Consider the following 11,043-nt stretch of genomic DNA (forward strand, 5'->3'; position numbering starts at 1 on the left):
GGGAGCTTATTTGGATTTATGATACACAACACAAGACCTAAACTTACACTAAGTGCTTGTTTGTCAAGCCTCTGTTTACTAAACCTTTTGTTTAAAGGCTATTAACATGATTTTCTGCAGAACCCCCTTTTTGTATTCATCAGATGAATCCGTAGTTGTAATATGTGAATTGTCTGAACATAAGCAAAAATTAGTTGTTTAAGTAAAACCACAAACTAAGTCAAATCAGATCAATACATAACAAGAACTCTCAAACTTTCAATGCATAATTATTTTGAATACATACTCTACTCTTCACTGAAGAATTGGTGATGAATGTTAAAAATGGGTCGTGTGGATTATTGTAGGGATTTAAGTCCACTCACTTCCAATGCTATTGGAGTGAAGGCAGAAATCTCAGTCACATCTGTGAAAACCTGGACAAATAAACTGAAAGTGCATGGATACCACTATGTGAGAGAAAGATACTTTATGGAATATTATTTGGGTGAACTGACCCTTAAACAAATGTAGTGGTGGAAAAAGTACTTTAGAAAAAGAGTAATACCACAGTGTGAAAAGGTTAAAAGTACAAACGTATTAGCATACAAACAAATTGAGGTACCAAGAGTAAAAGTACTCATTATGCAGAGTAATACATATTATATTACTGGATTTTAATTATTGATGCATTAATGCGTTCATCACAGCTGATGAAGGTGGAGCTCATTTTAATTACCTTATGTACAGCTGGGTAGTTTCTCCTATGAAGATACTCATCATTTATTATTTGATTATATTTTGTATTCAGAATCTCAATCCAGAGCTCAAACTACAATTAATGTAGTGCATTAAAAATACATTGTTTTTTATCTGGATTGTAGTAGAGTGGAGGAATAAAGTACCTCGTAATTGTACTTTAAGTAGTACAGAACTTTAGTAAATGTAGCCTGCATTGATTTGCAGCTGTCCGTGGTGGTTTGTGTCTGATCACAATGACTGTGCAGGACTGAAGACAATCGTTAACTTCTGTGTTGATCCTTGAGCCCCGCGGAGGGAGACAGAGACGCCGCTTCCTGCAGCCTGCACCGCGGACCTACCACTCCGTCCTCCGCTCAGCTGGTGAGCACGTCCACGCTGCTTTTACACCCGAGAAACTCTGTGATCGATCGGCTCTGACGCAGTGTGGCGGATTTATCAGAAAGACCAGGAAGTTGCAGTGTAGTTTTTAACGATCGGTCCCGACCATAGACTGCATTAGAAGTCCTCTGTCCTGTCACGTGACCGATCGCTTCCCTTCAGTCTGGTTTTAACTCTCTGTCTTGTTGCATATCAATCCGCAGCTGATCTCGGAGGTCTTGACCGATCATGGACGTTTCATTTGCAGGGAAACGTGCTCTGGTCACCGGAGCGGGAAAAGGTAAAAAGGCTTCACCTGAACAAAAATACTCCCATAGAAACGTTTCAGAGCCTGCAGCGACACCAGCAGGCTGCTTTAAAAACCACATCCTCCTCAGGCCTACAGGACACACACATATGGTTTCATTTAAATGTTCTAGTCATAGTATTATTTTATTAGTTCAGTGATCAGTTTAACTTCTCTTATATACTTTTTGTTCATGTTATCCTTCCACATCACAGCTGTCCAAAACTGGCCCACCATAAGGTTCAATTTGGCCAACCAGATGTTTCTAGCGAGAAAATAAAGAATTTAAATTAATAAAAATATATGTAGGTTATGAATCGCTGTTTATGCAGTTTTATTTGGTGAGATCAAAATGCTCTGCAATGCGTTGGATCTCTAATTCTGATTTATTTTTCATAATCTGATCATGTGCAGGAAGAGCTCTGGATGTCAATTTGGTGTGAGTGAATTAAAAAAAGAAATGGGCCGGCAGAGACAATGGTACCAGACAAAGTGAACTCTGGATCCTAGTACTATTTTGCGTTTAACAACATAATACAATACAATATGTGTGTGCTTTTGGCCCAGCAGCCAGTTTCCGATTTTGCCCTCCAAGGGAAAAGCTTTGGGCAACCCTGCCTTAGAGGATCCAACTCTAACTTTATTGTCCCCTAAAAAGACATTTGTTTTGCAGCCAGACACACAGACTTGAACATATAATTATATAAAAACAATAAATCAATAACAGCGAGAACATAAACCCAGTGTCCAGCTACCGTCCTGGACCCACATTGTCTTTGGGTTCGTCATTGCAAACTTATATTCAACCCACAATCCAGGGGGAGGTTCCTCGTCGTCACTTGTGAAATGTCTCTAAACACAAGAAGTTTGGCTCAATTTGTCTAAAATTGTGCATTGTTTTAATTTTGATAATCGGATCCATAAATAAGATTACATTACACCAAGATTTTTTTTGGATTAAAAAATGTTGGTGATCAAGTAGAAACAATTCATTAGTTATCACAATTTTATGCAGAATGTATCATGAATTAGTCATGGTGAGTTTCACACATGAAGGTGTTCCCTTATTTATCATTTATGAGCAGTAAACGATTAATAAATGGTTTATAACACAATATAATATAGTTGTGAACAGAAGTGTTTATTCATGTATTTGTTAACACCCAGTATGAAGTATAAAGAGAATGAATGTCAATATAGTGAAATACTGTTGTTATGATTTAAAATATGTCTTTGTGGGAGAAGTTATAATTGTGGACAAATAATGTACATTAATAAACGCTTCAACTGTCCTTACATCTGATAACAATGACATTATAGTGAGTTATAAATCACTTATTAAATGTTTGTTAACTGCTTATAAATGCTAAATGACTTAAAGGTAAATATTATCTTTACAAAAAATAATTGATAAAAGTGGAAGTGATGAAAATGAACATGAATTAAAACAGTTCTCTCATTAAGTGCAAATTATCTAAGAAGAGTGATGAATTTGCACTTCCCTCAAAGAGTCACGTCAGCCCCAACACACTGAGAAAATGGAATAGAAAAGAAAGCTTTGTTCACGGAGCGCAGTGTGTCAGAGCCTGAGACATGTGTGGAATGTGTGTGTGTGTGTGTGTGTGTGTGTGTGTGTGTGTGTGTGTGTGTGTGTGTGTGTGTGTGTGTGTGTGTGTGTGTGTGTGTGTGTCACAGCACCAGCTCCACTCTGTAATAAGTCTTTGTGTTTATGGATGTTTTGTGTCTCAGGGATTGGCAGGGACATGGCTCTGGCTCTTGCACGCTGCGGGGCAAAGGTCACGGCGGTCACACGCACGCAGGCCGACCTCAACAGTCTGGTTCAGGAGGTACTCCACTCGCTTTGACTTGAATTTATATGTGATGGGGGGGGGGGGCTCCTCTCAGAGTTATTCTCATGAAAGTTTGAATGTGAGATCTTTTTTTAGTAATAATAAAAATGATTCAAACTAAATATCCACATCGAAAGCTCAGAATACAACACACACAGAGGGAGACTGACGTAGCGCTCTGCTTTACTGTCTGCTTGGAGAACGGGTTCCACACATGAGCAGAACATGTCTTCGTTACCACTTGTAGGGTTCTGGCTGAGCAAACAAGTCTGAACCAAGCCAAAGTTCTACTTGCCGTGTCCACTAGGGTCCGTGTGATGTAGATTCCATCATAAGAGGGTGTATGAAAGGCTATTTGCTGACGTCCACTTACTGCCAATTTGTTTAGTTGGTGCAGACTGGACTTGTCGGCAACTGATAGCATAGCAATCTACTGCGGATGTGTGGAAGGCTTCCTCCAAGCGACAGTAAAGACACTGAATGTGTCCATTTTGTTTGTAAAACGGAGGCTCAAACCTGCAAGGTTCACAACAAACTGGCAGTATGCAGAAGTCGGCACACAGCCTACGCATACACGTAGATAGATAAATCAATATATAATATTATCAGGGTGGGGAGTGTTCTACAAGAGGACAACGGAGGTTTCAGACAGCAGCCGCCTTCTTCTCCTTGTACGTGGCCATCATCTTCTTGATCTCAGTTATCGCTTTCCTTTTTCCTACCACCGTAACTCCAATTATGTAACAAACTTGTTTTTTTATGTAAGAAATATAGTTATTGTAACCCAAATCAAAATCGGTAGAGGGGAACCTACAGCGTCGTAGTTTGAAGCTTAGAGCCACTGAGCAAGCAGTATTATATGACGAGTTAGGAGTGAGAAACTGCTGGTGCCTATTATATGTAACTCGTACAGATTTTTTAAAGTATACTGCTCCTCCCTCTTCTGTTATCTGCACCAACATGTCTGGTGTTGACTTCCTCTCACAGTGTGCGTCCATCAGCCCGGTGTGTGTGGACTTGGCAGACTGGGGGGCCACAGAGGTGGCTCTGCAGGACGTCGGTCCCATCGACCTGCTGGTGAATAATGCTGCCTGTGCCAGTCTGCAGCCGTTTCTGGAGGTCACGCCCGACCAGTTTGACCAGTAAGATGTGATAAAGGTTTATTTGATGATATTGAACTAGGGAGCTGCGGCAGCAAATAGTCACAGAATACTGTTTCGTCATTTGGCAACCTGTTATGTTAATTATGTTCTATGGTGTATTTCATCTCCAGGTCATTCAATGTGAATGTGAAAGCTGTGTTGCATGTCTCCCAGGTACAAGCATGGCTCATATCCACATCACTGCACCTGCATGTCCTACATTCTTAGCTTCAGTGTGTTGTTTTTTTTCCTTTTAGTAGATGTTTTGCTGAGCTCAACATTAGTGGTTAACTAGGTTTTGGTGTCAGGGACAGTACAGTATGTTCAACAGGACTTAAAATACATCTGCTGTTATATCACTCCTATAGTTAATATTCAAATGAGTGCTTTGTCAAATTGCTGCTGTTGAATCAAATGGAGCTCTGTCTCTGTGGTCAGATAGTGGCCCGTGGGATGAAAGCAAGAGGATCGGGAGGCTCCATCGTTAACGTGTCCAGCCAGGCCTCGCAGCGTGCCCTCAGAGACCACACCGTCTACTGTGAGTAACAGAGATGCCTCTGGCTGTGTACAAAGTTCAGAACTGTGTCTGTAGCAACGGTCTATTATCCATAGCAGTGGTGTGCTATCTTCTACTGAATCAAGTATTCAACAAAGCTTTGTAATAAATTGCGATATAATAAACATAGTGATATATTAATATTTTTTTTACATCCAGTTTAAGGGAAACTGTCATAGTATAAAGAACACACTGTCATATCAGTAAAATCTGAGTAAAAAAAATGTCTTTCATCAAAACCTCATAGCACGTTTTGTGATATTGGAGCCGTTGTCTGGAACCTTTGCATGTAAACTACTCATTAAATATCAATAGTGTTTTTTATATTCAAAATAGTACCACAATACCCAAAACATAATATCTGGATACTCACGTCTATCAATATTTTCTTAGACCTCTTAATGCTAACCACTACAGGTCCAGGTGTTTAGTTGTCATTTTTGCGTTTGTTCTTAAGGGAAGGACCCAAGGATTTCAGGCTGCAGCCCTGGTGACAGTAAAGATGTCTTTGTGTTTCTGTCATTGTTCAGGTGCCACTAAAGGAGCCCTGGACATGCTGACCAAAGTGATGGCTCTCGAGCTGGGACCCCACCAGGTATCCTCGAGCTAACACGGCATGGCTACTTCCTTTGATTATTTGGAACATTACATTTTACAGCGGGCTACATGGAGTTAACGTTCACTGATTGATCGGAAAAATAGGAAACCCTGTATGTTACAATGAAATTGATCAAAAACTGATATGCACTATTGCTGCACATACTAGATTTATTTTCATTCATCTCTTAAATAAATACTTTTAAATAGGGGATCAGCCACTCATCCAATCCGCTCTCACTATGATTCCTGCTCTCCCTAATACTTGGACTGTATTTATTTACCATATACAGTTATAAAAATAAATTAAAGTTATAACACCATTTGATACCATATCATACAAGTCATGCGATACAAAGCTACACACAAAAGCACATCACACGTGTATGCTTGTCACATAAAAGCAAGTCATGAAAACATAGAGTTAAGGGTCAGTAAGGACAGATGTGGGCGGCTTTTAACAAACTTTTTAAGTCGGTATTAAAAGTGCTGACTGAGCTGCAGCTCCTCACATCATCAGGCATGGTGTTCCACGGATTAGTAGCTTTTACAGAAAGAGATGATTGCCCAAATGCAGTCCGGCAAAATGGTTTTGTATACCAAAGGCGTAGGTTTGCTTTCCACATTGGTGGGGACATTTAAAGTGGAAAAGTCTTTATTTATGCAAAGTAAAACACAAGCGTCAGGTGACAATTGAAAATATAAAAATATAATGGAACATAATGCAGTAAGGCTCTGAGTCATTTTGCATTGCTCTTAAATATTTAATCTCCTGTAGATCAACTTTTCTCATTTACTGTTATCTCTGCTGAGTCAACAAACATTTAGTCATGATTTACTCTTCCTTCCTTATTTTGTGTCTTAACTTCTTTAAATGCATGAATGCATGTGGCTCCTATTCACCTCAATGATGAATAAAATTAATTTAAATTTATTTATGATCCTCTATATGTAATAAAATATACCTTTGCCGAAAAACAATGGCTCCCCATTTTAACTTTTTTTATAGAGATCTATGAAGGAAATGTGGTTATTAGCAGATATAATAACACCATGTAATAACAACTTATATCCTAAACTGAAATAGAAGGGCACCCATTACTCTGCAGCTAATCTGTTCTTCCAAACATACATTAATCCTTTAACTTCTTCAAATCGAACCGTGAATGAATCACATGTTGCTATCCACACATACTTTATTTGATCGACTTTGTCAGATTGAATGTGACATTTGTCTGCATTTAAAAACCTAATTTAAAATAACAGTTTAGTGTTGCTGTCTGAAATGCTTAAATGACAACACCCTGGACAGGTCACCAGTCTATCGCAGGGCAAGAAAGAGTCCGCCATCAGAAATATTTAAAGATTGTTCAAAGAAACCTTGCAAATTTTAGACCAATCGTATCAAGGAAATCAGTCAAATCAAATATTGATGACTCTAAAATCTTATAAACCATTGACTTTATATTATTCATCATCACTGATGAACCTGGTGACAATGTAATGGCTTTTTATCCAGAGCTTTTAGAGTGTGTTTTAGAGTCTGCCCCCAGTATGTTATGCATAACACAAATAGGAAATGACCATGGCATGCAGAAATGTCTTGGCTGTTTCCAATTTGTCTAAAATTTGCCAAGTTTTGCTAATGGTTTTTGCTCTCATGTCTCTTAAAGTTCAAATTTTGATCCAGAATTACGCCAAGATATTTAAGATACGTGACTGTGCTAATCCTTTCACCTTTGATGAGACGATAAACGTTAGGAGGTTGTACCATGGCTTGAGAAAATAAAATACCTTCTGTATTGATAACATTTAAGCTCAGACATGATTGATCTGTGTGATCTTTTCCAACACAATTGTTAGCTTGGCAGCTGCCAACTCAGCTGTATTTGCATGTTCATATACAGCTGTGTCATCGGTATACATTTTAACTTTTATATTATGACATTCATTGAGAGATATGAAGACATCCATGGCAGTGCTCTCAATGAAAACTTTAATTTAGATTCACTGTAATAAATGCTTTAGGCAGATCTAAAAACACAGCACTAACTACTCCTCCTAGGAATGTTTTTTTTCTTAAGCGAGCCTGCGTTTGTATTTGACCAAAAGTACTTGTGTCAAGAAATGTTATCAATGGCAACTTTATCTGCAACATTTGAGGGTAATGGCGGTATACTTATTGGTTTTCAAGGTGGTCTCCAGATTTCTGTTTAAAAGAAAGGTTAATGGGGGCACTTAAAATATCTTTGTGTGATTGATCAAACATGTTATTTAATTGGAAACATTCAGAGACTGTTGTAGCAGTCCCTCATCCTATGGTACTTGGCTGTGAGTTCCCTTTTCCCAATTCATTTTAGCTGAATGTCCCATTTCAATTGATTGGAGAGTTATTCAGATTAGCTGCTATGCAGGGTGTTGGTCTGGCACTGAATTAAGAATTTAGAGCAGCTTGCTGCCTTTTCCCCTCTTGCCAAATCTTCCCAACCTTCCCCGATGTATCGCCGACCACATTTTATTAAAGAACAACTTTCTACTAAATGACCTGCATCAGGGCAGACCTAAGTGGTATTCCTGCAAGAGTTTGTGCTACTTAACAATAACCTAAAGCCTCCGGGCGTTATTCATTAATGTTCTTAATGTTGTGTATTGGTTTATTTTAAACTGCAAAACTGTAGTTTAGCATAATTCCAAAATTGTCACTAGTAGCCACAATGGCCACTACTAGGCAAACGTTACATCATGTCTCTTTTATAATGATGGAACAGTGAACGTTATGTAGAACAGATTATTAATGAAGAATATTAAATATAGAACAATTAAATTCTTTCAAGTAGTATCTGCCGTTTAATAATATGATGTTTATTATCGCTATTGACTGAATATTTGAGAGCTGAGGAGGAAGAGGAACCAGATATTTTCACAGATTATTGGTCTCACGTACTACTGTCAGGATAAAGTGACATTATGAACAAAACTGAAGTACCCGTGTTGTGTTCTGATCAGATCCGTGTGAACAGTGTCAACCCCACAGTGGTGATGACTGACATGGGTCGCCTGGGCTGGAGCGACCCCGAAAAAGCCAAGCCCATGCTGTTCCGCATCCCCCTAGGCCGCTTCGCAGGTCAGACACCACCGGCTGTATACACACATACTGATGACACCATGTTCTGTAGCTGATTGTTGTCTTCTGGGGCAAATACACATATTCCTCTTTTGATTCGTCCATCCTGATATACAGTCACATGTCATTTGAGATCACTGTTGATATAACTGTTTTTCTGTCCGGCTTAAAGATACGCATCCCCATCCATTATCTATCCACTATTAATGTATTTATTATCTGCTGGAGCCTATCCCAGCATGCATTGAGTTAAAGGCAGGAGTGCACAGTATATGTGGGGGGATTTAGCTGCCTAGAGCCAATCACAAGCCAAGCACAGCCACAGCTAGTTAGCGTGAGCCACCTAGCACCACTGTAGATGTTTGGCTAGAAAGACGCAGTATTAACAACGATATATCAAGTGAACGCATGTTCCACTGCACATGCTCCTCATTCCTGTTTCATGCTGCATGCTGCCGACACTGTTATGAACACATAACATGATCGATATGTTTTTGCTTCACTTTTGTGACATTTCATCTGTCTTTATATGCAGTCTATAGTTTGGACTCCTACTAAAATAATCCCTCTCATCCCACTAGAATGTGTGCAGTGTCTGTATCTCTTCCTGGATTGTCGTATTTTGCTGTGTTCGGTTGTTCTTGGTTTCCACTTCTATAAAACAATAGCAAAAGCCAAGAAAACGCTAAGATAAATGGCGAGCACATTACAAAAAAAACCCACAAACATAGCAAAAAGTTAAGACCTAAAGCTCGTTCTAAAACAAGAGTGAATCTGGGGTTCCAACGTTGACCATTGTGTTTACAAGTCAACAGATTTGACAAATTTAGCATTTTAACACACAGAATTGAGTTTGGTACACAATCCTCTCATCTCAGTCATACTGAAAGCAAATAAGCATTTCCAACACTGATGAATTTACCACTTGAAGTTTAGGTTGTCCTCTTCTTTACAAAACACACATGGAGAGAGCACTCCGACCGCTCAGCCTCTTCAGAGAGTTCGTACCATGGGGGCTGAAAAGGAGGCTGACGGTTGATTCAGATTCAGGAATGTGGATTCAGGAATGTGGATTCACCCATTGTGTTTTTGAGGACTTGGATAGGGTTTTTAAATGCACACATTATGCAGTGTATACGCTTCAACAATGTGTTGACCTCCGTGTTCACTGAGCTCCCTGTGTGTCTGTGTGCAGAGGTGGAGGACGTGGTGAACACCATCTTATTCCTGCTGAGTGACAAGAGCAACATGATTAATGGAGTCACTCTACCGGTGGACGGAGGCTTCCTGGCCTGCTGACCAACATGATCGTTGTCCCATCTGCTTGCTGTGTTACCACCTCACTGCATTATACAAATAGTGGTCAATTCTATTCATTAATTAAACTCAACCACTATCCTCTAACCTGTCTTTGTTATTTGTGCTTATTTATGTGTATTGAAGCATGTTTCTTTAATAAGTCTGAGTAATATTGATGTAGGGGTTTATTTACCATTACATGTAATGCTTTACATGAGGCAGCAGCATAATTTTGTATTGTCATTGAAAATGTTGTATTTAATTGTTATACTAGAAAAGGAAAGGTAGAAGAGAACAACACAGAACTAAAGAAGTTACAAATGATAGGGTTCATATGACAAATAGCAGGGCACGAGAGACTTAAGAACCCATTGTTTTCAACAAAAACTATGTTTATCTTCTTACTTCGCTCCAATAGTTCTGTTTCTTGAAAAACTGTTTTATTTTCTTTTAAGGTAAAACAAGCCGATAGGTTGGGAACCAGCGAATGATGGATCTTTTGATCCAGAATACATTGAATCTAAGTTAAAGATGTGAATATTCAGGACTAGCTGGCAGCAGCTAATAATCACTTTAGTTCAATTTATTGATATTGTAAAGTCTGTTACAATTTCCTTTGGTCCCAAGTTATGTCTTCAAATCTAAGGAACAGTCACATAGACAAAAGAAAAGCAGAAAATCCTCCCATTAGACAAGATGAAAACAGAGAATGTTTGAAGAATGAAGTAAATCAGTAAGTAATTATCAAAATAGCTATCAGTTAATATCCCAATTTATCAATTGTTTGACTTGTTGAGGGTCAACATGAAGAACTCCAGTGTATGTTAGATTGTGCTTGTTTTGAGAAACAGATTAATTAAAAAGTAGCTAGGACTGAGGGTTGCGTCCACACGGCTCTCAACATGGTGACGGCTGAGCCAGCGGCTAGCAGCTAACGACGGCAACAGCCCAACAGTATAAACAACAGTGGTGTAACAACGCCTGGGATCGGATGGCGTTATCAGCTGTAACAGCCATATGAGAGCAGTGCAAAGCGACGACCATTAGCTAGCCAGCAGGGAACTACAAAG

General features: G+C 39.1%; 1 protein-coding gene across 1 annotated transcript; it reads left to right on the forward strand.

Moving 5' to 3' along the window:
- Nucleotides 1–866: 866 nt before the first annotated feature.
- On the forward strand, nucleotides 867–10,075 carry dcxr (dicarbonyl/L-xylulose reductase). The gene is made up of 9 exons (XM_054601678.1): nucleotides 867–1,101; nucleotides 1,323–1,399; nucleotides 3,155–3,252; nucleotides 4,243–4,397; nucleotides 4,529–4,571; nucleotides 4,836–4,935; nucleotides 5,484–5,548; nucleotides 8,557–8,674; nucleotides 9,870–10,075. The coding sequence occupies exons 2-9, from the start codon at nucleotides 1,348–1,350 to the stop codon at nucleotides 9,971–9,973; spliced, it is 735 nt and encodes a 244-aa protein (XP_054457653.1). The 5' UTR covers nucleotides 867–1,101; nucleotides 1,323–1,347; the 3' UTR covers nucleotides 9,974–10,075.
- The last annotated feature ends 968 nt before the right edge of the window (nucleotides 10,076–11,043 follow it).

Source organism: Anoplopoma fimbria, chromosome 7 (assembly GCF_027596085.1).
Source record: "Anoplopoma fimbria isolate UVic2021 breed Golden Eagle Sablefish chromosome 7, Afim_UVic_2022, whole genome shotgun sequence".
Taxonomy (NCBI): Eukaryota; Metazoa; Chordata; class Actinopteri; order Perciformes; family Anoplopomatidae; genus Anoplopoma; species Anoplopoma fimbria.